The following is a 27,771-nucleotide window of genomic DNA, read 5'->3' as shown; positions in this document are numbered from 1 at the left end:
GGAGACCAAGAAGGAGTGATGGAGGAGGAGAAGACTGGAGGTAAATAAAAAGAGTCACATTTGAAATTAAGTTTTTTGGAAGAAGAATTCAAAGACAAAACTTTTGAGGCATTAAATCTGAATTTTATTTATTATTTCCTTTTTTTTCAGTCTTAAACAAAAAAACGTTCCCTTGAGAATCATGAGTTTAAAAAAAATTAATAAAAAATATTTTTATCTAACATTAAAAATAATATATATATTTTCCAGTCGAGTTTATAAGAATAACATTTAAAGACCCAATTTTCTGTTAAATAAAAAAGAGATTTTTTTTTTTTTTACTTGCTAAAATAAACAAAAAAATGGGTTTCCATTTGAAAAGTGGTGCAGTATTTTAACTGATTTTTTTCCCACCCTCCTCCTCTGCTTTAAATTAACTAAATTTTAAGAGGTAGGGGCCAATTTTTGAACATTTTGACCCAATTTAAAAAAAAATTGTCAGTAGGGTGAATTTTGAAATGGGTGTCAATTTTTAGAAATGTTTTCCAATTAACAAAAGTTTTTCACATAACTCTGATGTCAATTTTTGGTGCAACATTTTTAATTTAATAATAAATAATTTTATCTACAGTTAGGTTGTTTACATTGTATCTGACCAAAATGTTTTGATATTTAATCGACTAAAACTAGACCAACGGTCTTCAACCTGTGGCTCTGGAGCCTCTATAGCTCTCTGATTTCTTTGCAGTGGCTCCTTGTGGCTCCATTGGCCAACATATGGATCATATTTTGCAATAAAGCAATCAAGTTTTTTTCAATTTTTTGCAAATTTTTTGAATTTCAATTTTTGACATTTTTAAAATTTAGGGGAAAAATCAAATTTATGATTTTGCCTATTTTTTAATATTTTGGAAATTTCCTTTTTTATTTCTGCAAATTTTGAAAATTATTTAAATCCCAATTTTGGAAAAAAAAACAAAATTTTTGAAATTTACAATTTTTTGAAAATTTTGCAAATTTTTGATATTGCAATTTTTCTTTTTTTAATTTTGCTAATTGTTTTTATTTAAAAAAATTGGGGAATTTCTGCAGATTCTGGCACTTTGAAAATTGCATCTTTTTAAAATTTTGCAAATTTCTGGAATTTCATATTTTTTGAGGAATTTTGCAACCAAGTTTGGGATCTTTAGGAAATCTGTGACATCCCTAATTTTTCAATTTTGAAAAAAAAAAAAATAATTTATTTCAAATATAAAACTAGGGCATCACATGTAAAATGTTATAAATACAAAAAAACCTCTTGTTCATGTTTTTATTCAATGGGTTTTTACTGTGTTTAGGATTTTATCCACCTTTTTGTCTTTTATGTCTATCTGACAATGACGTGATGTAAATTTATCACTTTGTTTTTCCTACGAACCATCTAGATTCAACATTTTCCACAAAGGTTTTCTCTCAGTGTTACTGGACTTTCTAACCAATCACCTGACTAAAATAAACGCTTGATCCTGATTGGTCAAAACCCCTGAACAGTAATTATCTCCTTAGCTAAAACAATGAGCGGTAAACTCCTCTGTCTGTGGACACTGTGGCTAAAATGTTGGTTTCCAACTGTGTGTGTGTGTGTGTGTGTGTGTGTGTGTGTGTGTGTGTGTGTGTGTGTGTGTGTGTGTGTTTGTTCTGGTAACAGGAAGTGCTTGTAATGTATATAAACTTTGTGGTGTTTGCCCCCCTCCCCACAGCTCCAGAGGACTCTTCCCGAAGCAGTGGACTGAACCAACTCAAACCAGAGGGGGGTCTGAGCAGCCTCCACAAAGACTGACCCCCGTCACACAGTGAATCATTTCCTGCACAGCTCAGAGTCTGAAGACGTCACTCGTGCTGCTCTGAGTCAGTGAGCCGTGTTTGGATGAACCTGAACGTTTCTGTTTCTCTCTCACGTGGAGCATTCTCATTAATTTAAAATCACATTAACCATAACTCTATACTCAGCATCCTCATTTTCTTCCTTTGTTTTAACTTCCACTGCTTTACCACACGTTTTCAATTTGTGGCTGAAATCTCAAATTTAAGGGGGTGAAAACTGACACAACCCTGTTAGCTCTTTGTAATTTCAGTGTACTGTACCTTTAAGAAGCTTGGCTGAAGAGCTCGTAGTTATTTTTTAACATTTTAAAGATGAAAGAGCAGGTTGTAGAAAAATTTGCTCCTCATCTGAATTTTTGGTGCTTTTGGACTTAAACATGGCTGAATCGTCGGCGTATAAACTCACGAACCTGAGATGATCTGTTTCAGAAGTCTGAGTGTGACACAGCTAAGTCGACATTTTGGTTGTTTTTGTTGATTTTAGTGCGTTTCTTCCTGTTTTTGGAGACTTCCAGACATTCACAGCAGCATTAAACTCTGAATAAAATCATAATTTCCTCTCACAGATGAAGAAACACAGCATTAAACTGTCAGACGCTGTTTGTCCCTCTGTGTACAGACGGATATTTTCTGTATGTTACTGTGACAGTGAGATGTTCTCCAGTCTTTGTGTGTGTGTGCGGTTGTTTTTGTAAAATGTTACTCTCACTCTGTGGTGTACATATGTAACTTTGATTTACAGATTTTTTTAAAGATGTTTTAAAAACTTTTTTTTGCTTCTTGAGTCAGATTATTTTTCTTACTGTCCCACTGAGTCTGAGGAAGCAGGTCCAGACGATCAACATGTTAAATTTTGTTTCTGCTGTTTACAGAGCTGAACGTGTTTTAATGGAGGTGTGCTAGTTTGGAATAATTTAGGTAAAATTTTATAGTTTAGTAAATTCTGTTGATAAAACAGATTCAGTTCCATTTTTTAAAAATGGCTGACAAAAAAATTGAACAATGGATTTGTTTTAGGGGGAAAAAAACGTCAGATTTTGCCAGGAAAGGGTTTTTTATGTTTTTCTTTTTAAATGTGGGCATTAAAGCAGACATTTTTTGGGGGTGGGGAAATGTTAAAACAATATGAGCATTTCAATTTTATGTAACTTTAGTCTCGAGTGACTTTCACAAAAAGAAAAAAAATACTTTTCAGGATACTCTATGTTTAACATGTTAATATACAGAGTGTTTCCATACCTACCAAAAATGTTTGCATGGTGCTGTATATTATGGTGACCCTAAAGTGTAAAACACTAAAAAAAAGACACCAAAACCAAAAAAAAAAAAACAGAAAACAAAAAATATTGATGAAACAGAACAAAATGCAAAAATCAGTACCAGGTTTTAGTGTCAAGTACATTTGCACAAACAAAAAACAAGGAAATAACATGAGGGTAGCAGCTACTTAATTAATACAGAATTACAAGCTATACACTCTGTTAAATAAAATATTTTAAAAAATTAAGATATGAAATTAATTCTATAAAAGAAAATAAAAATAATGAGAAAAAAAAGAAACAAGGTGCAACGTGGAGCTGTGCAGTGTTGAAAGTTTAATGGGTGTTAGTGTAAAAAAAAATAAAACAATAAAAAACAGAAAATCAGTCCCATGGAGAGAGTCTCTAACAATCTGTGTGCAGGGTGAAAAAGAAAGAAAACAAATAAGTAAAAAGTAGACAAATAAAAACAACTGGCTAGAATAACCTGTTCTCCTTTTTTTTTCTTTTCTATTTTTTATTTATTTATTTATTTATTTATTTATTTTGCAATTGACTTGCTTTACATATTTCTTGTGTGTGATGTCCAGGGCCACTGTAGCAAAGTCATGTAAGTGTCTTGTTGAAGTCACCTATCATGTTTTTTATTATTATTATTATTATTATTTATTTATTTATTTATCTATTTTTTATATATTTAAATTTATTTCAGTTTATTATTATTGAACAAATATCAGTACAATGACTGTACAGACGTGCTCAACACAAATCACAACACAACAAAAAAGAAAGAGATGGGAAGGGAAAAAAACAGGAAAAAGAAAATAAAAATAAAACATAAAGGGACTTTTTTCTCTTGTTTTTATATAAATAAAGATTAATGTAATTATTTTAGACGCTAAGATATTAATTTAAAGGTCTACAGTCTTAAACCGTCTCCCATCAGGTTGAATCAGCTTCCGTTTCTCTGGATCCAGGGACTCTTCTCTCCTGTCTGTCCACGCGCCAGGTGAAGCCGCGCTCTGATTGGTCGGACACAGCTGGTGGGCGGGATACAGGAAACACGGGAGGTGTGTTTTCCCTAACCGTTTTTTTTCCTCCTCCTCACGGAAGAAGAGCAGAGGATCCAAAAAAAATCCTCCGAGAGAAGGACGAACCGGGACGGTCGGATAACCCGGATATATCCGAGGAAATAAAGCAGGAAGCGGAGGAGTACGGGCGTTTGTGGAGCGCAGCTGGACGGAGGACACAGACATGGGACTGAGCTCCTCCTGATAGGAGGCGCAGCACGGGAACCAGCGGGGAGGACCTGAGGGAGGACGGGCACCGGGCTCAGACATGGCCCACGTAGGCAACGGAGCGAGCGCGGAGGAGGAGGTGCGACTCACCGACACACCGACTGCTGTCAGATAGACCCATCACATCCACAGTCTGTTATATAATCTACCATTCCTCTTATATACACCATCTATACACTCAGTCACACACATATGTTTGTGTTTGTGGAGCTTATCCTCCATGAAACCGGTTATTTCTGTTCTCCACAGCACAGTCCTGACATAACTTCACTCTAATCATCATTCATCTGATTTATATATAACTGTAATCCTCTATAGAGTCCTCCTACGGCTTTAGAGAAAGAGCTGGAAAAACACATTCATGACTTATCTTAAAACAGTCATTTAAAAAAAAAGTCTGTAACATGAACATCTTTAATGACAGTTGGTGAAATAAAAACAGGATTTTATCACACATATTTATCTGAAATAGATTAATTCTATAAAACTGACATTTTCAGAGTGAAAGTAAAAAACATGAACTTCCTCTAGAAGCTCTAAAATCTTGATTTTTCGTCACTCTCTCCTCAGCTTCCTCTTTCTGTGCACAGTGTTTGACTTTATTGCGTACATCTTAAAATTTGAATGATTTCCTGCCGTCACCTCTGAGGTGTTCGTGTGTTGGTGTTCCAATAGAGACCGTCACTTTATTTTGTTTGTCGTCTCCTCTGTAACATCCTGTGAGCGGTCAGTGGTTATTTTTCCTGCAGTCTGTCTGTGGAAACGTTAAAAAGTTTCTCTTTGGTTTTAAATTGTTTAATAACCCATACATCACCATGGATACATTAGGTATTAAGGTTTTGAAGGAAGGAGCAGTGAGTTGTATCTACCATGTTGAATTATAGTGTGATATGATGCAGTGTATGGCTGAAGTCACGTACACACCCAGCCATAAAACAGACTTTACAGCATCAAAAACACATTTACAGCCTGGTTCAGAAAACAGATTGGGTCTGGAAATCTGGGTAGATTGATTTTCTAATCGGTGGTTTGGAAGATATTAGGACCGTCTGATGGTCCAATCAGAGACGCAGCTCAGGTCACATGACTGACAGGCGCCCTGTGGCTGTTAGAAAGGAAACTCAAAGCGGGCGTTATATGAAATGTGGCTGCGTCCATGGATTGGCTTCATTTCTCTGTTTCAGGAAGAGACGGATGACATCGTGGAAACTACAGACTTTTTTATTTCAGATCCAATTTTTTCATCTGTCATTTTTGTTGTGTTAAAGTGAGCCCTGTTGGTTCCCCCTCGAGGAACACTCACTTTACAAATGTTGCCAGACGATGTTTTACCATCTGAACACATGTGAAAACTGGATTGGTCCCAATCACGTAACAAAATCCAATCCTCCAAAAGTAGCCATATCTAGGGATGGTACCCGGTAGTTTTGACAGATTTTGGTCGGTGCCTATAAAAGTACCTAATTCTGTTCCCATCCCTAGCCATATCAGGCACAGATACTGATCAGTGTATCAGATCAGGACATCCCCAGTCTGTGGTATTCTGTTATATCATGTTGCACCACATCGTTGCACGTTGCAGCAGCAGCTCACAATTGTATCGTTTTGCATCTTTGCGCAATGCATCACATCACATAGAGTGACATCATATCGTTGCACGTTGCAGTGCATTGTGTTACATCATATGGCATCGCGTTGTACCCATAGACTGTGTATAGGTTAGACAGTGTGGCTCCGCCTTTTTCATCGTACTGTTGTTTCATTTTCTTGTGAAGCCTAATTTCCTTTTTGGCTCTCCTCCCCGCGGTATCTTCCTATTCCCTTAAAAAAAAACTACACAAGAACAGCAGCTGTCAGTCATCATAAAAGGTCATGAAGAGGCTGTTTTTAACGTGTTTGACTAATGAAAAAGAAACAGATCAAAAAAGAAGGTCTTTCACCAACTGCACTAGGTGGCGTCCATTTTTTTTTCCAGTCTGTGGTTGTTCCACAATGCATCATATTATATCATATTGCAACACTGCGCATGGCAACACCTTGTATTAAGAAGAGTGGTATTACATAGTGTTGAATAAGGTGTGGGAGGGAAAAAAATTGTTGATTTTAAATTGCGATTTTTTTTTTGTTCTTAAATATATATATATAAATATATATATAATTAAATTTATATTAAATTTATCATTTTTTTATTTCATATATATAAATATTTATTAAATTTATATTAGATGTATACTTTTTTATTTCATATATATATATATATATATATATATATATATATATATATATATATATATATATATATATATATATATATATATATATATATATATATATACAAAAATATATATATATATATTTTTTTTTTTCTCCAATTTTAACTTCTATATTTAAGTCTGTAAATAAACTGTGTTGGATAAGAGTTGTGATGTAAAAGATAATCTGAAATTATTTTTTTTTAAATAACTCACATGTGATCAGCAATTTTCGGAAAAAATGACTCTGAGGAATCGCAAATTAGATCAAATCTGCACCTCAAAAGTGAATTAAAGAAGGGGTAGAGTGTATCGTCCCAGCTGGATTTTGTATCCTGTCAATTCGCACCAAATTGTACAACATCAAAGTTAAACGCACCAATCACACTGCACCGTACTCTTTACCTTTGTATTAGATTGCATTACATCATATTATATTGCACTGTGTTGAATTGCACTGTATGTCATCCTATCATAACGCTTTATATTATATAATGTTTTGTTGTTGCTTATTGCATCATATTGTATAACATTACACAATGCCATATCACATCACGTTGACATTTACTGTCACACCTTTGCATTGCATCACAGAGTGTTTATAGCACCGTGTCATTGTTTTCATACAGTATCTTACAGCATGGTGTCGTATTTCAACTGTATGATACGTAACCAAACGTTTGTCCACCTCGAGTTCTCAGTGGATGATTTGTCCGGGACAGATTTCTCTGTCCGTTCTGGCGTCTGTCTCTCTGCATCAGCTCTTCACAGCAGTGACTCATTTCTCTGTCATTAATAATACAGTGACCTCACACTGGGCCTCACTCTCCTGACAGTACACTGTATATCCTCTGTGTGTGTGAGTGAGTGTGTGTGTTTAAAAACAGCACATTGATTAACTGAAGTGTGTGTCAGATGAGCAGCGAGCTGATTATTGTGTTTATCAGTGTGTGCAGAGCGTAAGCAGCTTACAGGAGGTGATACTATCACTGCCCCTGTTCGTGTCCGTGTGTGGGCTTATGCAAATGAGCCATCTGATTTCAACCACGGGCTGCTTCCTGCAAACAAACACAGGAAGTGGAGGAGAGTGTGGAGATAGCTTTCTGGGACTGGAGCTTAATTGCAGTCATTAAGACAGAAAGAGAGCGATGATGACTTGGGTTATATCTGAGTCACGGTCGATTACAGCTCCACAGTCACAGGGGACCAAACTTCTGCTGAGAGCTGGGTGACAATGAGCCAACGTGAGGTTATACATTAACCTCTGTGGGTCCACTGACGCCTGAGCCTCACCCTTGTACACATTGTTTAAATGTGGGAGTGCCTCAGAGCGGAGCTGTTGGAAAGTTTCTTTTTATTGGGTAGTTAGGGAGAGGAAGTCAGACATCAGGTGGTTCAGAGACGTGAGCTGGTCAGGGGCCTCACAAATCCTTTACCAGGTGGTGTCAGGGATGTGTCGTTAGGTTTGAATTTTTATCACCCACATATTTTAAATTAATGTAGATTAATAAAGATATAGTAGTCATTTATATCGAGAAAAGTCCAAAGAAGGTTTCAGTTTTTTTTACTACTCGTTATTCTCAAAGGATGGAAAATGCCCTATATTGTTTCATAGGAGCACAGGGATGGCCAACCAATCAGAGAGCAAGAGCCACAAAAATGACCGTGGTACTACAGAGAGCCACGTCACACACGGGGTCTTACAAACACACATTAACGAAATGACATAAAATGAAAACCAATACATTTCCAATTTTCAAAGTGAGATTTATTGTTTGTGTGTTTAAATTCGTACTAGAGAAGAGAAACTGAAACTTAAGTATCAATCCCAACTGATCCCAACGTTAGCATCTATATATATATAGTTTAGATTGATTGGCGCACCACTACTCATAACTATATTTATATATATAAATATTTTTTTGATAAATGGATCGAAGACCCACATACCGAAAGACAAAGAGCCACATGCGGCTCGCGAGCCACAGGTTGGTCACCTCTGTAGTAGCATGTTATATCGAGCTAAATATCTTGAAAGACGTAGGCCTTGTATTTGTGCCATACGGATGTTCAATATCTTGAAAAGAATTTGCTCTGAGCCAATCAAGACTGTAAACTTGTGGTTTCTTGGGTCCACCCACAATTTTCTAACATCTGTACCGAGGTTTCTTTTTTGGTTTGTTCACGACTTATTTTGATAAATATTGGAGAATCCATTTAAGGGTACTACATCTTCTGAAGCAACATAGTTGTAACCAACCGGCTCTTCTAACTATGGATGGGTACCAAATTAGGTACTTTTATAGGTACTGATCACATTCTGACTGAAGTACAAGGTACACATTCAGGTAAAATCAAACAGTGCCATGTTAAGGTACCTAAACGCATCCTTATGACTGTGAGGGAGTGGAAGAGTGGGATTTTCCATGGTGTACATGAACACAGCATTGCAAGTTTAAATATTGGGAAATAGATTTATTAAAACTATAGATTTTGAGATTTGTTGAGTATTGATACCGATTACCAGGTACCGGGAACCAGTACTCTATCATTTCAAATATGAAAGGTTCCCATCCCTTTTTCTGACGGAAAGAAAAGATTCAGAGATCAGTTGGTATATGGGCGCTAGTACGGCATGGCGGTTTTGGACGGACATACAACTTTATCTCTGTTTACCAAACGATATCTGCCAGCTGTGACTGTTTACATCCAGGTAGTAGAGCTTTAGAGCATTATGGCAGCGGACATTAACCAGAGATACAGCTTAGACTTACATCCCTGTCCTACTGTCAAAAAACTTTGCTCAACCCACTTGTTTATCTGGTGGTTGTAAGATTGATAGTCCCGTAGATCTTTTGGGACAATGTTGCTTGTACACTTTAGAGAAAATACTGGGAGTTATTCAAGTTTTTAAGCTTCGTAGAGAAGTTGTTTGTGTAATCTAGAAGCTTGAAGGGTGACTGTGGGGTCTAAGTGAGTCTAATCCAGGAGTTCTGAGAGATTATCTCAAAGTTTTCTGGGATTTCTGGAAGTTTCAGAACGCAGGTTCAAAGACAGGGCTGTAAGTAGAGTTGATTTTACGAGCAGCGAGACTTCCTTTGAGGTGGTTACCTGGGACCAGGTAATGATGGTTTGGTGGTTTCTTGTGGATTCCTTTCAAAGAAGTCAGGGCTTGTTCAGGGACAGCCCTGTTTGACTTTGGTAGAGTGTCAGGGAGACTTTCCTCTTTGGGGTCTGGGTTTTAAGGCTTTTGAGGTTTGCTAACTTCTGAGAAAGGTCCAGAGAGGTCTAAGGGGAGCATGGGGCCTAAAGGTCTTCGTCAGGTCTGGGTGTCGAGGCTTTCCCACGTCATACCTCGCCACTCCATCACCTCATACCAGCTCACAAACGCTCCTCTGTCAGCCTTCAGTCCAGCTCATCACATTACGGAGGAGCTCAGCTGACTCTGGTTGAGCTGTGAGGAATGTGAGACAAGCTGAGCGTGTAAAAAAAATCAACCTGGACACAGTGGAAAGTTATCAGGCAAACTCACAGCTCAGCAACGCAGCAATGAAGAAAACACGAGGGCAGAAATGATGAGTGTGAGGAGGTCTATACGGTTTGTTATGAGCTGTGTGTCAGTGACGGGGCTAACGCTAACGTCACAGCTGAGTAATTCATTCCTTTAATAACCCCAAAGTATGAGGAGAATGTAAATAACACCCTGAGGACTCGTCCTAATCCAGCTTTACCTTCACACAGTCAGACTAACTGTGTTAAAGTATTAAAATGTAAAGTAAATAAATGTTTGTTAAGTGTTTGAATCTCTGTAGCCGACTCATAAGGAGTGGAAGAGTTTCACGGTGCGTCTAAAGTCAACAGTCGTGATCAGCCCGTCACACCTCGCTGAATTATTTGACTCCTCACCAACCTGGCTCCTGTAACTCCATCTCACCTTTAGCTCCAGAGCTGCAGACGGTTGTGTAACTGACCGAGTTTGCACAATGTGATTACTGAGGAAGCACAAGGAAAGCCCTGTTTGCCTCCGCGCAGATACCATCACCTCTTATTTCCTCTGTGAGGTCAGAGGTCACGGCCACGGCGCTGGCATCCAGTGAGGGCTGACGGAGAGGGTGGTGGTTTCTCAGGTTGGGTTTTTTGTTGAATTGTTGAGGAGGTTTCTGGGTGTTTGGGAATATTTTCAGGATTCTTTAAAGGTGGCAGAAATGATCCCCCTTTGTCCTGTTGGTTAAAAACACCAGTTTTAAGAAAGCAGTTGGCCAGATTGTTATAAAAAGTCACAAGTCAAAGCTAAAGAAAAATCATTATTTTGGATCATTTAAATATTCATTCATTTTTCAAGAATCGATTGGTTCATGTGACTTTTTTCCTTTTACTGAACCCAAAAACAAAAGTCCGCAACAACTCTGAACAAAGTTCCCAGGGACTATTTAACAATATATCTGGTAGTCATCAGGAACTTTTCTACTATGTTCCAAAAACTAATTGTGAAGTATTCAATAGTTTCCACTGGATGTTTGGTTGTTAATTAAAAAGTTCCCAAGAATGTATTGATCAATTGTTAAATAGTTCCTTGATAAAATAGTTAAGTAATTCCCAGTGACTGTTCTTTGAATGCCATATAGTTCCTGGTGACTGTTCTTTGCCAGCCAAATAGTAAAATAGTTCCTGGTGACTGTTTTTTCCTGCCAAATAGTTGAATAGTTCCTGGGGACTTTTCGTAAACTGGCCAAATAAATAAAAAGTTCCTGGTAAATATTCGTAACTGCCAAATAGTAAAATAGTTCCTGGTGACTGTTTTTTCTTGCCAAATAGTTGAATAGTTCCTGGGGACTTTTCGTAAACTGGCCAGATAAATAAAAAGTTCCTGGTAAATATTTGTAACTGCAAAAATTTTAAATGGTTCCTGGCAACTATTCTCAAACTGCTAAACTGTAAAGTAGTTCCTGATGACTATTCTTTGCCAGCAAAATAGTAAAATAGTTCCTGGGGACTTTTCTTAAACTGGCCAAATAGATAAAAAGTTCCTGGTGACTTTTCTTAAATTGGCCAAATAGATAAAAAGTTCCTGGTGACTTTTCTTAAATTGGCCAATTAGAAAAAAAAGTTCCTGGTGACTATTTGCAATTGCCAAATAGATTAATAGTTCCTGGTGACTATTCTTTTACTGCTTAATAGTTGAATAGTTCTTGGGAACTTTTCTTAAACTACTAAATTGTTGAATAGTTCCTAGGGACTATTCGTAAACTGCTAAATAGTTCCTGGTGACTTTTCTTTGCCAGCCAAACAGTTAAATAGTTCCTGGTGACTTTTCTTAAATTGGCCAATTAGAAAAAAAAGTTCCTGGTGACTATTTGCAATTTCCAAATAAATAAACAGTTCCTGGTGACTTTTCTTAAACTGCTTAATAGTTCCCAATGGTTATTTGACCAAACGTTGAATAGTTCCTGGTGACTTTCTAACAGTATATCTGATGGTCATCAGGAACTATTCAAAGTTTTATTAAAGAGTTCCCAGTGACCATTCTTTCATTCGTAGAAAAGTTTCCAGTGTCTTGTTTTTAACTGTCAAATAGTCCTGAGTGGTTATACGACCAATCGTCCAATAGTTCCTGGGACTGTTTGAACAACAGTCCAAAAGGTTTTGGTGACAATTCGACTGATTGAATAGTGACTATTTTACCAATCGTCAGAAACTCCCTCTGACTTTTAGATTTATCGTCAGATAGTTCCTGGTGACTGTTTGATGAGCTGGTGAATAGTTCCTGTTGAGTATCCATTTAACCGTGTAATAGTTACCAGTGACTGATGAAGAGTGTGAAGCTTGATGTGCCGGTCTCTGGTCTCAGCTCTTTGTCGCTGTCAGATCATTAGCCAATCAACTCAGCTCAACGAGCTCAGCGAGCTTTCTGAGAGGGTCCGTTGTCCCGGACAGTCAGTGGATTCTTTGGGGTGTTTTTGGACTTCCCCGGCCCTCCATGTGAGCGCTTGTTTACCCGTTTAAAGATCCTCAGTTGGTAACAGGACACAGCCGCTGACTAATTGATTAGAGAGCCTCTCCGTCACAGGAGAAGCTCCGACAGTGACCTGAAATATCATACAGCGGCTGTGAGGGGGAAAAACAAGAGATCTGTTTGTTTTAGTCCAAAATATAAGAAATCTAAACTTAATGAGTGAGTTATGCGAAGAGTTCCTGTCGTGTTTCCAGGACAGGAATGTGTCAAAGAGGAAGTGATGTCTGCGTCGTGACCGTCGTGAGTCATTCAGGGTTTTTAACGTGGCGTCATCAGAGCCGTCACTTTCACTCCTCAACAATCAGAGATCTGCTGTCACGGCTCACCTGTCCCTCCATTCAACAACGCCATTGTGTGGAGTTAATGAGCTGGGCCGTCTGGTTAAACAGCATTCATTCACACACACACACACACACTCACACACACACACAGCGGGAGATTACAGCATGAGTGTCGCAAACACGCCGGCAGAGTCAGAGGGAGCATCTGTTCGAAGAGGAGCGAGCAGGAGGCAGCGATGAAAGTGTGAGAAGAGGAGCGTCTGTTTCACACACCTCCTCCTCCTCCTCCTCTTCCTCACACTCTCCTCTTCCTCTCAGGTTCCTCTTTGTGGTTTATAAGTTTAGACTGGCTCATTATGAGCCTGAGCGCTGACTCACAGGATTAATTTGTCATCAACAGAATCAGGACTGAAGGCGACCGGGTTGAAACTGGACGCTGCTCAAACACGTCCTCAAACATGACGTAGGTTCAGTTTTCTCTCATGAAAGCTACACGTGTGACAGTGGACTGGTTTCTCCAGACTCAGGTTTTGTGGCGTCACTTGAAGGACTCGTTGGTGTGAGCCTGGCAGACGAAGCTCAGGGCAAAGATCTGACAGCCAGCCGTCATCACCTCCTCCAAACATATCACTGTGACCTTTTTCAACCCTTAAACCATGAAGCCCTGCTCGTGCCTCTGTCGTGCTGGATGCTGGCAGTGTGTGTCGGGGTGAAGTGGGTCACTGAGTGTGTGTGTGTGTGTGTGTGTGTGTGTGTGTGTGTGTGTGTGTGTGTGTGTGTGTGTGTGTGTGTGTGACCGCAGCCGGTCGATACGTTCAGCCTGCAGGCCGAGTTTTCTCTTCTCGACGACCGCAGCTGCACACGCTTATGTAAGAAGCCATTGGGAGGCTATTATTAGCTGCTACTGAGGCTCCAGAGACAGGCTGGGTGTGTGTGTGTGTGTGTGTGTGTGTGTGGTGTGTGTGTGTGTGTGTGTGTGTGTGTGTGTGTGTCAGCTTCACATGTCGGAGCAGAAATAGAAAATGCGTTGGTTTGTAGTTCCTGAAAGTCCATAAACAATCAGCCTGACCTCGAGCTCAGGGCTGAGATGATGTTTCAGACTGGACCAATCAGCAGCCTCGACAGCTCAGGGTCAGGGAGTCTGACGCCGCTGTGTGAGCAGACGTCAAACAACAAACACACAAAAAAAAAACTGTGTTGCCCTCTCTGACCCACCATGACGCCTGTATTTAGCAATAAAAAGTGCTTTTCAACTGCAGGAAGAAGCGTCTAAAATTAGTGCCTGAAATTCCAAAAGGAGTAACTCCTTTTACCAACCAATCAGAGCTTTTCCCCACAGAGCCCCTCCCCCGAAAAACAGAACATTCAGAGTCAGAAAGCACCGGAACCATTTGGTTCCAAGAAGAGTTCCTGGTACTTCTTGTGGAAAGCATCTTAATAAATATCTGCGGTGTTTGACCAGAGATACTACGTGCATTTCAACTGCCAGAAAAAGAGTCTGAATTCAGTTCTGGGGTACTAACAGTCTGAGGAGTGGTACGATCCAGATGTTGAAGAACTTTGAGGGGCAGGGTCTGCAAGCTGAAGGTTTCTGATTGGTGGAGCAGCCACAGCCCCCCCAGCTGTGATGGACTTGGTTTAGTTCCTCCTAACCAATGGTCTTCTTTGAGCCTGATAGTGTGAATAGGTCTCTGTCAGCTCCCGGTGTTCCAGTTTAAAGAGTGACCCTGTAAACTGGAGACCTTACAACAGATGTTCAGACACAGAAGAAGTCCTGGGAAATGAGTCCTGGTTTAGTTTTTGGTTTGAGACTCATCTTGATTCCCCTTTGTCTCTGAGGCTCCTCCCTGTCCATGGCGTCATCTTATCGTCTTCCTGCCCTCTGCTGGTCTGGAGGTGTATTACAGTGACGTTTTTCCCCCAGACATCACTGGGCTGATTCAGTCCCTGAATAAGTAGAAAAGTTCCTCAGACTTCTGGTGGAAAAGCACTTTTATTCACCGACATCACCCAGGTCTATAAATAGTTTTAGAAGAGCCTATTTTGAAATCAACCAATCAGCATGACTGAAGCTCCACAGCAGCCAATCAGGAGGCAGGTAGTGTTTGTCTCTGAATGTGCAGAGTTTGTGTCTGTGGTTTCAGGACTGCTTTGAGGATGCCTACGACAGGATACCTGCCGCGTGTAAGATGGACCTGCAGACCGCCATCCAGGAGACCCAGTGCGCTCTGAACCTGGTCCTCAACAACAAGTTCTCTGAAGCCCTGGACCTCCTCAAACCATGGTACACCTGCAGGCAGCAGAGCACACACTCCTGGTGTGTTAGTGTGAGAGGAAACACTCAGTGATCCAGTGTGTGTGTGTGTGTGTGTGTGAGCAGGTGGAGAGACAGTATGTACCACGCTCTGGGTTACAGCAGCATCCTGGTGATGCAGGCGACCATGACCTTCGAACACAGGGACATCCAGACCGCCATGGCAACCATCAAGGAGGCGTTGAACACCTGTCAGAGGTGAGTGAGACAGAGACGAAGAGCAATCATCTTCCTCCTCAGTGTGTTAACATCTGGACCCTCTGCAGGTTCAGGAAGAGGAACTCTGTGGTCGGGTCTTTGTCCAGCCTCATCAGCAAACAGTCCAACCTGCAGGAAGGTACCTGAGCACATGCCCCGCCCCCACAGTTTGATTGACAGCTGGATACTGATTGTTTTTAGAATAAGCATCATGAATCAGTGTGCTGTGTGTGTGTGTGTGTGTGTGTGTGTTTGCAGAGGAGATGCACGCAGAGATCTGCTACGCCGAGTGTCTGCTGCAGAAAGCCACGCTGACGTTTGTTCAGGTCAGAGCTCGTTTCCTCAAAACATTTTTATAATCTTCAAATAATCATAACCTTATATGCCTCATTTCCCCAAAACACTACATCTCCCATGATGCAATGTGATACCCTCTTATTTTGGCATCATTATGACATCATTCATTGAGTGGTGTTCCACCTGAGTAAAGTGAACCTGGAACATACAGAATAAATGACGTGCAGTTCTTGGGTTGTCCACCAGAGGGTGCTCCCTGAAAGTAATGTGACAGTGCAGGAGGTGAATCTACTGAATCAGTTCTGGCTCCAAAGTGGGTTTGAAGTCTCATGATGTGATTCTTGAAACATGAAGTAAAAGGTTTCCTGATCCATGGGGAAAACAAGCAGTGTGCAAGAATCAGACGATATAAAATTTATTCAAGGCTACGGTGGCCTGTAGGTGAACAACAGAACAGAAGTCACAAGAGGTCAGTTATCCTTTAGCTCACTCAACACATTGTAGCTATCATAGAATTAAAGCTTTTTTGTTTTAGTGGAAGTTAAAAACAAAAAACAATCATAAACTCACTTTCACAACTTTTCAGTCCGTTGGGATAACCGACTCTTTCTAACTTCTACTGTGGCTGGACTTCTGTTGTGTTGTGGCGTTTGCAAATCATCGGACACCCAACTGCAACTGTATAAGACCCTCGTCCTAAAACAACCCAAACACACCAGGAATATAACACCCCTACTTCCAATACGAACAATAAATTCTTCTCGGTTTATTTGAGGCTTTTTGCTGATTTCAAAAGGACCTTGTAAAGTTGTGTCGGGAAATTGCGCAAGAAAGTCTTGGCGGTGAAATAACTGAATGGGAACACTGTCAATCGTAAATGGCAAAAATTGTGGAGTGGATTTTAGTCCCTCTGTGTGGAAATAGGGGAAGAATAGAGACTTATGCTGCGTTCAGTTTGTACTTAAACTTTGGGAAGTCGGGAGTGGGAGTGACGCTATCTCCGAGTTACGGAAAAACTTGCCGTAAAAGCAGTACTTCTGTATATAAACACAGAATAAAACTATTTATCCTGCTGATTTGTTGCAACAAACACTAGTCAGAAATTCTAAAATAAGAGAATATAACAGGAGCTTATTTACTGTTTCCCCCTGAACTCGGAATTTTCTACTGGGAACTCGGGATGGTGTTGGTGTTCCGACTTACAAGTCAGAAATTCCGACCTTGGAACTCAGGAATTCCGACTTCCGAGTATGAATGGAACGCAGCATTATATGTATAGAAACAACAGGTTGGGGCTGAACCCAGGTCACCGCCCGTTGCACGAGGGTCATGTGACCCAACCACCTGGTAAAGCTCATGCCCCATCCTTGCTTTTTGACCAGAAATCATAATCTCTTTTAAGTTGAAACATGGCGCAGAGGACCTAAATACAAGAAGCTTCTAAAGTGGTCTGGATTAATTGGACTAATTTTAAAAAAAATACAAGTTGCGCTCTTGCTAACGTTAGCGTACTTAGCTCCTCTAACTGCAGATCCTATCAGTTGCTCGTACAAGAAACTGGATTCTTTGGGCTCCAACATTTCTCTCCAACTTGAGAACTCAGACTTTCAGAAAAAGTGTGACTCATGATTTCGTGAATATGACCAGTGGTGGGGCGTTCATAGGTCCACTTTTCAAAAACAAAGTCAACAAGACACCAATTAAACCATCAACCAATGATTTACCAGTCCACACATCAGAGCTTGATGTTATCACACAACCAACAGGAAGTGAAAGTCCTAAAGTTGCTTCTCAGGGCGATGCTAATTGTGCTAATGATGCTGTTAGCTTATTGAATTCTCCATAACGGACTCCTCTGTGCCCCCTACAGGACGAGAACATGATCAGCTTTATCAAAGGAGGCATCAAGATCAGAACAAGCTACCAAATCTACAAGTGAGAAACTCTCTAATCCATCTGAGGCTCCAGATTTCAGATCGAAAACACTCTTACGCTCATGATTTGTTTCACGCCGTCCAACAGGGATTGTCAGAATCTGCTGAACGTAACTCAGGACCTGGCGGGCCAGTCTGATTCGTTCAGACAGTTTGAGGGCGGAGTCAAGCTGGGCATTGGCTCCTTTAACCTGGTAGGTGTTTGAAGATGTTGAAAGGTGGTTCAGTCCTGACAATAGTTTGTTTTGGTTTGATATCATATTAGATTAGCTCGTTAGCTAAAGGATCAGTGTGAAACCAGTCTCAATTAACAAACATATCTTTGCCACAGCGCTCCATTTTGTGAATTTATCTCTGACACGTAAAGGCGAGCATCGTCAGCATATCGCCGAATTACCGCTGTAGACTAGCCCCATAAAGACCACTCGTCGGCTGATTGAGAGTTCAATGACTGTTTTATTTCTGTCTTTAACTGTCTTTGTTTCTTTCAGATGTTGTCTCTGCTCCCTCAGAGGATTTTGAGGTTGTTGGAGTTCATCGGATTCTCAGGAAACAGGGTCAGTCCATCTTTAGGGTCAAGCACTGATAAATGTGACTTTTGTCTTTTTGAGCTCATTTCAGGCTCAGAGTTTGAAAAGGAAGCTGAAAAACTTCATGATGAAGCTTTGTGTGTTTTTCCTCAGGGGTTTGGTTTGTCCCAGCTGAGGGAGGGAGCGTCCAGTAACAGTCTGAGGTCCATCCTCTGCGCGCTGACTCTGCTCTTCTACCACACATACGTGTCTCTGATACTCGGTACGACTCTCACACTGACTCCTTTGAAGTAGTTTATGGTTCAGAGGGTGTGCGCAGACTCCAGGACACTTATTAGTGACGCGCTAATCGTGTTATTGTGCTTGAACAGGGACCGGGGAGGGGAACCTGGTGGAGGCTGAAGCTCTGCTGGAGCCGTACAGACACAAATACCCTAAAGTAAGTCCAGGAGGAGACAGACTGATTCAGACAAACAGTCAGCTGTTATGAAAACCAGCGACTTACAATTTAATGTTTTAACTTCTTCTGTAAAGACGTCAAAGTCAAAGATGAAGTCTTGACTGATGGTGTCAAACTTCACATCCTGTTTTCTTTCCTCAGGGCTCCATCATCCTCTTCTACTCCGCTCGAATCGCAACCCTGCGAGGAAACTTTGAGAAGGTTGGAAACTAATTTTACTCAATCCTGTGTGAAGGATTCTGATACTAACCACACGTCAAAGCTGCTGAGCTAATCTGTCCCTTCAAAATAAAACACAGACCGACTAAAGAACCAAATGATGAAGTTTTTCCTCAGGTAGTCAGTGACTTTATTTTTTGTAGATTTACAGCTTATTTCTTGGGATGATACAACTTTTATTTCAACCTTACTCACATAACATTCTGGTTTTATTTACTTTACAATTTGATTTTTGTCTGAAAGCATTATTAAAAAATTCCATAAAATTTTTAAAAAAATTTAATCTCACAGATTTACAATTTAACTTTTTTAAAACACATATTTTTGTATGGTGTAGCTTTATGACTTCATTTTTAGGGTTTTAAGGTTTTATTTTCAGTTTTATTACTTGTATATTTATTTATTTTATTATGTATTTATTTTATTTTTATATATTTATTTTGTTTATTTATTAATTTAACTTTTTTTATGTATTTAGTTAATTATTTAATTTTATTATTTTTTAAATTTATTTTATTATTTAAATTATATCATTTTATTGTTATATATTTATTTTAATTATTTATTTATACACTTTTTTAATTTATTGATGTATTTATTCAATAAATTTATTTTGTTTATTTTTAAATCTATTTATTATTTATTTTAGTATTTATTTTTTATATATGTATTTTATTCATGTATTTATTTTTAAATCAATTCATTAATTTAATTAATCATTCAATTAATTTTCTTTATTTTTAAATTTATTAATTAATAAATAAATGTATATATTTATTTATATTTTGCTCTTATTTTTTGACACTGACCCTGTAGCCAAACTTTTATCCCCCTCACAAAGAGAAAGGAAATCCTCATAAATACTATCCAACATAAACATGGAGATTCTAACCTAAATACCGAATTTCAGATCAAACTGGCCCCTCATTGTTTTTGTTTTGTTTCAGACTCGCTCTGAGCTGCTGGCTCTCGATGTTTAACCTTTGTTTTTTCCCGTTTCAGGCCCGGGCTCGGTACGAGGAGTGCATCAGCAGCCAGCAGGAGTGGAAGCAGATCCACCACCTGTGTTACTGGGAGCTGATGTGGACTCACTCCTACCAGCAGGAGTGGCAGCAGGCGTACCACTACGCTGACCTGCTGTGCAAAGAGAGCCGCTGGTCCAAGGTAAAAACACATTTGCACAAACACGCAGGGTGACCGGCTCTTCCTGAAATCTCTGTAACTGATTCTGAGCTGATGAAGAGTGAGTGAGCCTCAAACCAAGACAACTCCAGATGTTTCCTTTTCCCCTCCTCAGGCCATCTATGTGTACCAGAAAGCAGCCATCCTCAGTATGATGTCAGAGGAGGAGGTGAAGAAGACGGGGGAGGACATCATGGAGCTGTTTCGGTGAGAGTCGTGTTGGTTTTTAAGGGTTAATGATCTGAGGGGTCCTCAGGAGTCAAGTAACACTGATTTGTTGTGTGTGTGTGTGTGTGTGTGTGTGTGTGTGTGTGTGTGTGTGTGTGCAGGCAGGTGGAGGGGCTGAAGCAGCGCCTGGCGGGGAAGTCCATCCCCACGGAGAAATTCGCAGTGAGGAAGTCGAGACGTTACAAAGCTGCTAACGCCGTCCCCCTGGTCATCCCTGCACTGGTACACACACACGCTTAGCATGTCATACACACACGTTTACACACATTTACCAGGTGTGTTTAACTCTGTGATGTAAGGTAAAATCTAAAAAGTGATGAAACTTCTTAAACCATTTGACAAAATTCCCCTGAACACTTAAAACTACTGTTACCTTTCTTACAGAGGGAGTTTGGGATCCCACAGGGCTCTTTCCTCGTCCCACTTATCTTTCGTTAAAAATGTGTTTAAAAGGCTTTTTTAGTGTCATTTGTTAAAGTTTTGTCTTTATGCTGATGATACCCTTTTATATATCGGTCCTTAAACTTATAAACAACATCACAAAAGCCCATTTTTACCGAATAAAGACGCTTCAACTCACAGTGCAATCCGACAAAATATTGCCATTAAGGATAGATCTTTTGGCTTCTAGTTGAAAGAATAAATGCCCCAACTTTGATAGCTATGATTTTGACGTGTCAGAAATATAGAGGCGAAACTTGGGTAAAATATCTGAGCAAAAGCAGAATTAACAGTTGATATTTCCTCTTTGTCCAGGAGATGATGTACGTCTGGAACGGTTTTACCATCGTGGGGAAGAGAGCTGACTCCACCGAGGCCCTCCTGATCACCATAGAGGCAGCCGAGGAGCAGCTTCGCAATGACCCCGGTGAGTTTGAAGCTATTAGCACAGCTGCTAACACTTTCAGGGGCTGAACCTCGAGCGCTGATTGGACTAGAACTGGGATCCCTCAGGGCTCTCCTCTCGGCCCACTTCTTTTCAGGTTAGGCTCCGTAAAGAGGATCACTGCTCACTCATCAGACTCTGTTTCCTCCGCTCAGACCCGTCAGAGTTTCACCCAGACGACAGCTGCCTGGTCCAGATGTTGAAGGGGCTCTGTCTGAAACACCTGGGCCGGTTGCTGCAGGCCGAGCTCTGCTTCACACAGGTCCTCTCCAGGTAACACACACACACACACAGATTCACAGGCACCTGCTGTCTGAGTTTATCTCCTGGAGGTGTGACAGAGATAAGATAAGGAGCGCTATCTGTGTTTATTTTCACTTTCAGTGAGAACCGCATCAGGTACGACCACTACCTGATCCCCTTCACCCTCTACGAGCTGGGTCTGCTCTACAAGCAGCAGGGAGACTTCGCCAAGGCCACGACGTACATCGAAAACGCCAAGTGAGCCCTTCATAAAACACTTTGCTTTATCTTTAAAACATTTATACATCACGCTGTGGAGCCTTTTCCTGTTCGTTTCTATCCTGACACCTTCCCTCTTCATCAGGACGAACTACAAAGACTACTCCATGGAGTCCAGACTACACTTCAGGATCCACGCCGCCCTCAGCAGCCTCAAAGGATCCCCCGTAAGCACCCCATAAAGCCCCGAAACAAGCCGAGGGCAGCTGAAGCACGAAACCAAGAATCCAGGGAAGACGACGTGAATCAGGGTGTGAGATCACATGTCCGATCTTTAGAGCTAGCAATCGTATATTTATGGCTTTTTTTTTTGTTTTATTTATTCCTTAAGATGAGATTATTTAAGCTCCTCAGACAGGCTTGGGCTTCCTCTCAAGATGAAACTGACGTATGAACAAGAAACGGAGAGTAAGGGTTTGATGCTGAGTCTATCTGTTAACTTTGAGTTTAGTTTGTTAAAACACGACTTCAGGGAGAGTTTAAGATGCATGTTTCTGTACGAAAGCACAAGGTAGAAAAAGGGTTTGCAGCAGAGATTTCCTTTGACACCATCGGCAGTGTAAATCGATGGACGACACGCCCTACTGTATGGAAGTGAAGCCAAAATATCCCTGACAAAGGGTGTTGACGTTTAGGAATTAGACTTTCTCTCACTTAGGGTATTGATGTCCCGCCTCAGAGTGGCCTGATTGGTCGACAGAGCTGTCAATCAATCATCATCATCATAATAAACTTGATATAAGAATATAATCTGTGACGTAAATCAGCGTGATAAGAACAAACTTAAACGACAGAAACATTTTTGAGCTGAATATGGATTTTACACTTTGACACGTTTCATTCGTTCACATGGAGGAGGCGGGGCTTAGAGGTCATACCACAGACGGTCAGCAGAGGGGGCTCTACATGTTTTGGCTTCACTTTTTAAATTTTTAAACACACATTAGACGGCAGTAACTCATGTGTCCTCGCCCTCTGTTGCCTGAAAAGTACAAATTTAACCACTAACGTAAAAAAGCTTTTTACTTTTCCCCATGAACCAAATCCAGGCCTGAAACCAAACCACATCAGTATCTGACGTCTAACTCCTTTATTCTTCAACAAAATCAAGATTTCTGAAAGATGTTGATGAGACGGAAAAGTGCTTTACGCTCAGCAGAGAGAGGTGTGTATTCACACACACATTATATATCTATATATATATATGAATATATGAATATACGCTTTCTATTTTCTTCTCTATACTTTGCCTTTTTGACTTCCTTACGATACATCACGCCACACGTGCACAGAGCACACGAACGTGTCCGTGCACACGCAGTCGCAGCCTTTTCACCAACCGTGGCTTATATCAACACACACACACACACACACACACACACGCAGCATACAGCAGAACACACTCATTCCAAGCTTGCACATACCGGGCAATACGCACATCCAAGAGAAAGAGCTGAACACGCACACATTTAGCAGCAATACAGACGAGCTACAGCTGTTTGTTTCTTTGTCACGTCGATGTCCAAATGTTTTTTTTCTTTGTAGTTTCAGTTTCATTTTCTCAGAGGCAGTAGTGTCTGGGTCATTCAAAACAATTCACATTATTTAAAAAAATCACTTTTTAATTTCTTAAAATTAATTAAAAATTAAATTTTTTTCATTACTGTTTAACTTCTTGAAATTAATCAAGAAGTTGTTTTAAATTACTGTTTAATTTCTTAAAATAAATTAAATATTTTTTTTATCTTTTTAAAAACAGTTTACTTTCTTGAAATATTTTTTTTTCATTTCTGTTTAATTTTTCAAAATTAATTTTTTTTTTTAATTTTAAATTACTGTTTAATTTCTTGAAATAAATTGAACGTCCAATTTTTTCTTTTTCAAATACAGTTCAATATCTTGAAATTGATTATTTTTTAAATTAATTTTGATTTCTTGACATTAATTGAAAAAAAAAAAGATTTACTGCTTCATTTTGGGAATTAAACTTTTTTTTTTTTATTAAGAAATTAAACAAGTACAATTTTCTCAGATTTATCAGGTGAAAGTGACTCATTTGCAGTCTAATAAAAAAAAAAAATACTGAGATGAGACATGTACACGTAACTAGATTGCAATATTTGCCGTAATTTGTCTGAAACATCTCAAACAATGAGCAAAGTTAGAGCAGCAGGTTCAATGTCTGATGATTTCATAACTCAAACAGATTTAATGTCTCCAAAAAGATCTGCTCTGCCTCCGAGAAATGTTTGCTTCAGTAAACCTCGACCTTTTCTTCATGAAATACTGAAAATCATGACGGTTTGTCGTCATTGTTAGATTGTCATCGTTCAGGCTGAAGCTGCTAAAGTCCGTTAAGGACGTTTGGTTTGGTGATAAAAAGCAAAGCTACAGGAGATGGACTGTTTCGTCTGCGTATTCTAACCAACCATGAACATGAAAGTTTGTTAAGTTTCCGTTTATGCGCTCATTAATTATGAAAAAGCACAATCCACATTTTTCAGCAGAGATGTTTCTCAACCTTCTTTCTTATTTTGCTTCATGTTAATTTACCATTAAGACATGGCTGTATCCAACCCCCAAAAAACGGTACAACGGTTTCCAACAAGTTGGATTTGGAGCAGTTGTGGATTAAAAACTCTAATCTCCAAAAAGCAGGAGAGCTGAACTCAAAATAGCGACTCTCCTTTTTCAATCTCTACTTCCATTTTTAGCGTCTGGATGAAGGGTATCGTATTTCTAATGGATTACTTCCACTTAACGCAGCAATGAAGAACGTTTAGCCTTCTCCCTATAAGGAATGTATCCATGTAAAGACCAAATTATACACATGTGTGTGTCTTGTTTTATGTGTGTTTTGTTTTTTCTGTCTGTGTGTATTTTGTGCCTACTATAAACGTCAGGGTGTGATTTTCTTTACCTGTTGGTGTGAAACTTCCAGAATAAGCCAAGTGCAGTAAATGTTCACAGACTTGTTGGTGAAGTCTTTATGAAGAAACCAGAGTCCTCAAGTTTGAAAGTTGTGGCAATGGTTGGCTAACGCTAACTCGCTAATGCTAAGAAACTGCCAGAGCTTTAGCTAACATGTGATGTAGCCTTTTGCCTCCAGAAGAGGGTTTGCCGAGGTGAATATCAAACATTTCCTGAAATATTTGATACAACAAAGTGTGCTATAATGCTAGCAAGCTACATGCCCCTGCTTTTCATATTGTGAAAAGTTCAACAAAGTTAGCATCATTTTTTGACAAAACGCCAGCTTAAGTTTGAAAATAGTCAAATATAAATATATATAAATATATATACATACATATACGTTTTGTTTTCGGCTTTTTTTTTTACATCCTGGTTTCTGTTTGTAGTCTGAGTAGTATCAACCAATCAGGTGTCAGCAGAGAATTTAAACAGCCAGTATGGAGAGCAACAGCAGGTGTTCCGGAACTCTGATGTCAGAGGTAGAATGCTCTGTCTTTGACCTCAGAGTTCTAGAACACCTCTAGACACAAGTCTTCCTCCAACAAAAAGTTGATTTTCAACTAATTTCAGCAAAACTAGACAGAGTGAAGCCTCTGTGACTGTTCACAGTGAAACAGAGACTCACTACAAACAGATGAAAGCTTAACTTTTGTTCAGAACACATGGACACAACACTGAACACTTTACCTAAAGTAATTTATCACTAATCTCTAGATCAGGGGTGGGCAAACTTTTTGATTCGTGGGCCACAATGGGTTCTAACATTTGACAAAGGGGCCTGACCAGGAGCAGATGGATGGAGTGCTTTAGTAACTATCAGGGTATCATTTGTTCATTCCATATCCATTTTAGAATCCAAAATCGGAAAACGGATTACAACTTGTTATTCAATTTTACACTTTCAAATCAAAAATCAGAAAACAAATGACGGTCTATTTTTCGCTGTTTTGATTTTAATTTGAAATTAAAATTAGAATATGAGATATTGGAATTATAATTCGATTTTTAATCCATGAATGGTTTTTTTTTTTGTTATTCTGTTTCAAAACAAAATCCAAGAAACGAAAAAAGGACTTGTTTTTTTGTTTTTCTGTTTTTTTGTGGCAAAGTGACGGCTAATATTATACTCTTTAAAAACCGCCACAGTTTCTTGGCATATGAGGCAAACAGCAGATGATCGGTGTTCAGTGAAAAAATATTTAGTTGTCCACTCCTTATTGAACACTCGACATGCTTGTCCACTTTCCTTTTCTTAGGTCTGTTCATCTTTACAGAAGGCCTGATGGGTCAGAGGGTAAAGTGCAAATGTGGAGTAATAGGCCTACGCTTCACCTCAACAAAGCCAATGCATCTACAGTGCACCATCTAGTGGGAAAGAATTGCAGGGATAATAAAACATTAATAAGGTTTATTCATTTAATTTTTTCAAGTTTGGCGGGCCGGATTAAAATGTTTAACAGGCCGCATGTGGTCCCCGGGCCGTAGTTTGCCCATGCCTGCTCTAGATACACAGGACGTCTTGACTAGCTAGCAACTGCTGACTTTAGCCATTAAAATTGTTTAACAGCTTATGATAGTCGCATGTTGCAACAGTGATGCTTTGACTTCTTTTTACACTTCATGTAAACCGTAAAATGTTATTTTTTTCTAGTCATCTACATCCTCTGATTTTAGAATAACACCAGAAACAGTGACCATAAAGTCAGGATTTCTACATATTTTTTTACAGTCTATAAATGTCACTATTTATACTATTCAAAGTAAGAAATTGCCACAACTTTCCTTACTGACGACTTTGGAGCATGTTGTCCGTTCAGCTCATGTCAGTGCCTCCGTGTGTCTGCAGTTTGAGGGTTTTCTGTACACATTGCATGTTTTTCTCCATCATGCTAAATCATTTATCTGAAGTTACTGTGCCGCAGGAAGTGATATGACCATATATGGGCTGGCTCTACGGTAACGGACGGTGTTCCACGTGGTGCAATAAACTGAAAACAGAAGAATAATCGTTTATTTTGGGTGATGTGGAGCTTGTTTTTCTTTTCTTACTGCTGTTTGTGTGTTCATGTGCCTCTGTGTGTCAGTATTTAGCCTTTTTCTTGATTACTCAGCCTTGTGTTTATATTAAACATTTTTGATTTCATCGAGCTCATCGGTATCACTTGTGGTTATTTGTCTTGTCGCTCATGTTGGTGTAACATTTTCTATGAATACTTGAAGATTCAAACAGACTTTGGTTCAGTCACATGATGGTTTGACAATTAGGGCTTTTATTTTGAAACCACACGTCAATGACCTTTACAGTTCACACAAAAAGTGAATAAACAGATGGATTTCACATCTTTGGCTAACTCAAACGTGAACTTTTTTTGCTAAATTTGATGTAACAAAACTATCCTAGACCTTGTTTTTATATAAACAAATGCTCTTTAGCATGACTGTTCAAGCTGTCTCCCTCTAACGTAAAGGAACTGAAACCCAACTTCTTTCAGTTAGCCCAAAACCATAAGCTAGCTTTACTTTGAGAGCAATATTAGCAAAATGTAAATGTTAGCTAGCTAGAGACACAAGGAGGAGGACAAGTTTGCTGTCGTCAGATGATAAATAACACAAATGATGACACAAATTTCTGTGAGCTAATAGGAAACTAAGCTTCTGTCACCACTAAGGCTAGCCATGCAGCTAACCCAAATGTTGTGCTACATTGATGTTGTACATAGTTGATATTAAAGTGTTCAGCTAATGAATGCACAATTTCTGCTCTTGTCATTCTGTTGATTTTTAGCCTTTTAACATCAAACGTCAACAAGCAGGTAAATGTTTGCATTATGTGTTGTTCATGATGCTAATGTAACGTCTAATATAACGCTGTGTGTGAAAGAATCTACAGCCATAATACTTTACTCGTTGCCTTTATAGACTCAAGGATACAAAACTGCTTCCTTCCTCCTTTGGTCTTTTTTATTGACACATATTTGCTATTAGTAAGGTTTTTAAATAAGTATGTTTAGCTAATGCTAATGATACATTTGTGGTTTGTAAAGTCATATTTCCTGCTAGCTAGCTATGTAGCTTCAGAG

General features: G+C 39.3%; 2 protein-coding genes across 3 annotated transcripts in view; both read left to right on the top strand.

Annotated features, from left to right (window-relative positions):
* psip1b (PC4 and SFRS1 interacting protein 1b) overlaps nt 1-2,614 on the top strand; it is a 10,229-nt gene extending 7,615 nt beyond the window's left edge. For both annotated transcript variants that reach the window (XM_074698981.1, XM_074698980.1), the window contains exons 12-13: nt 1-40; nt 1,722-2,614. The exon at nt 1-40 is cut by the window's left edge and continues 180 nt beyond it. In XM_074698981.1, coding sequence (XP_074555082.1) covers nt 1-40; nt 1,722-1,801 — 120 coding nt within the window. In that variant the 3' untranslated portion in view covers nt 1,802-2,614. The remainder of the gene's footprint in view (nt 41-1,721) is intronic.
* Nucleotides 2,615-4,215: 1,601 nt separating this feature from the next.
* ttc39b (tetratricopeptide repeat domain 39B) lies at nt 4,216-23,330 on the top strand. Its single transcript, XM_074699024.1, has 18 exons — nt 4,216-4,481; nt 15,093-15,232; nt 15,329-15,460; nt 15,529-15,599; nt 15,719-15,786; nt 17,628-17,692; nt 17,780-17,885; nt 18,183-18,248; nt 18,375-18,483; nt 18,593-18,660; nt 18,823-18,882; nt 19,903-20,064; nt 20,198-20,289; nt 20,412-20,532; nt 21,067-21,178; nt 21,352-21,469; nt 21,581-21,697; nt 21,804-23,330. Exons 1-18 carry the CDS (start codon nt 4,443-4,445, stop codon nt 21,898-21,900), a joined length of 1,743 nt encoding a protein of 580 aa, XP_074555125.1. The 5' UTR covers nt 4,216-4,442; the 3' UTR covers nt 21,901-23,330.
* Nucleotides 23,331-27,771: the final 4,441 nt, after the last annotated feature.

Source organism: Halichoeres trimaculatus, unplaced genomic scaffold, assembly GCF_033239565.1.
Source record: "Halichoeres trimaculatus isolate MK-OKI-2021-1 unplaced genomic scaffold, fHalTri1.1 fHalTri1_scaffold_22, whole genome shotgun sequence".
Lineage (NCBI taxonomy): Eukaryota > Metazoa > Chordata > Actinopteri > Labriformes > Labridae > Halichoeres > Halichoeres trimaculatus.
Note: the sequence above shows the minus strand (reverse complement) of the source record. Positions and strands in the feature narration are given on the sequence as shown.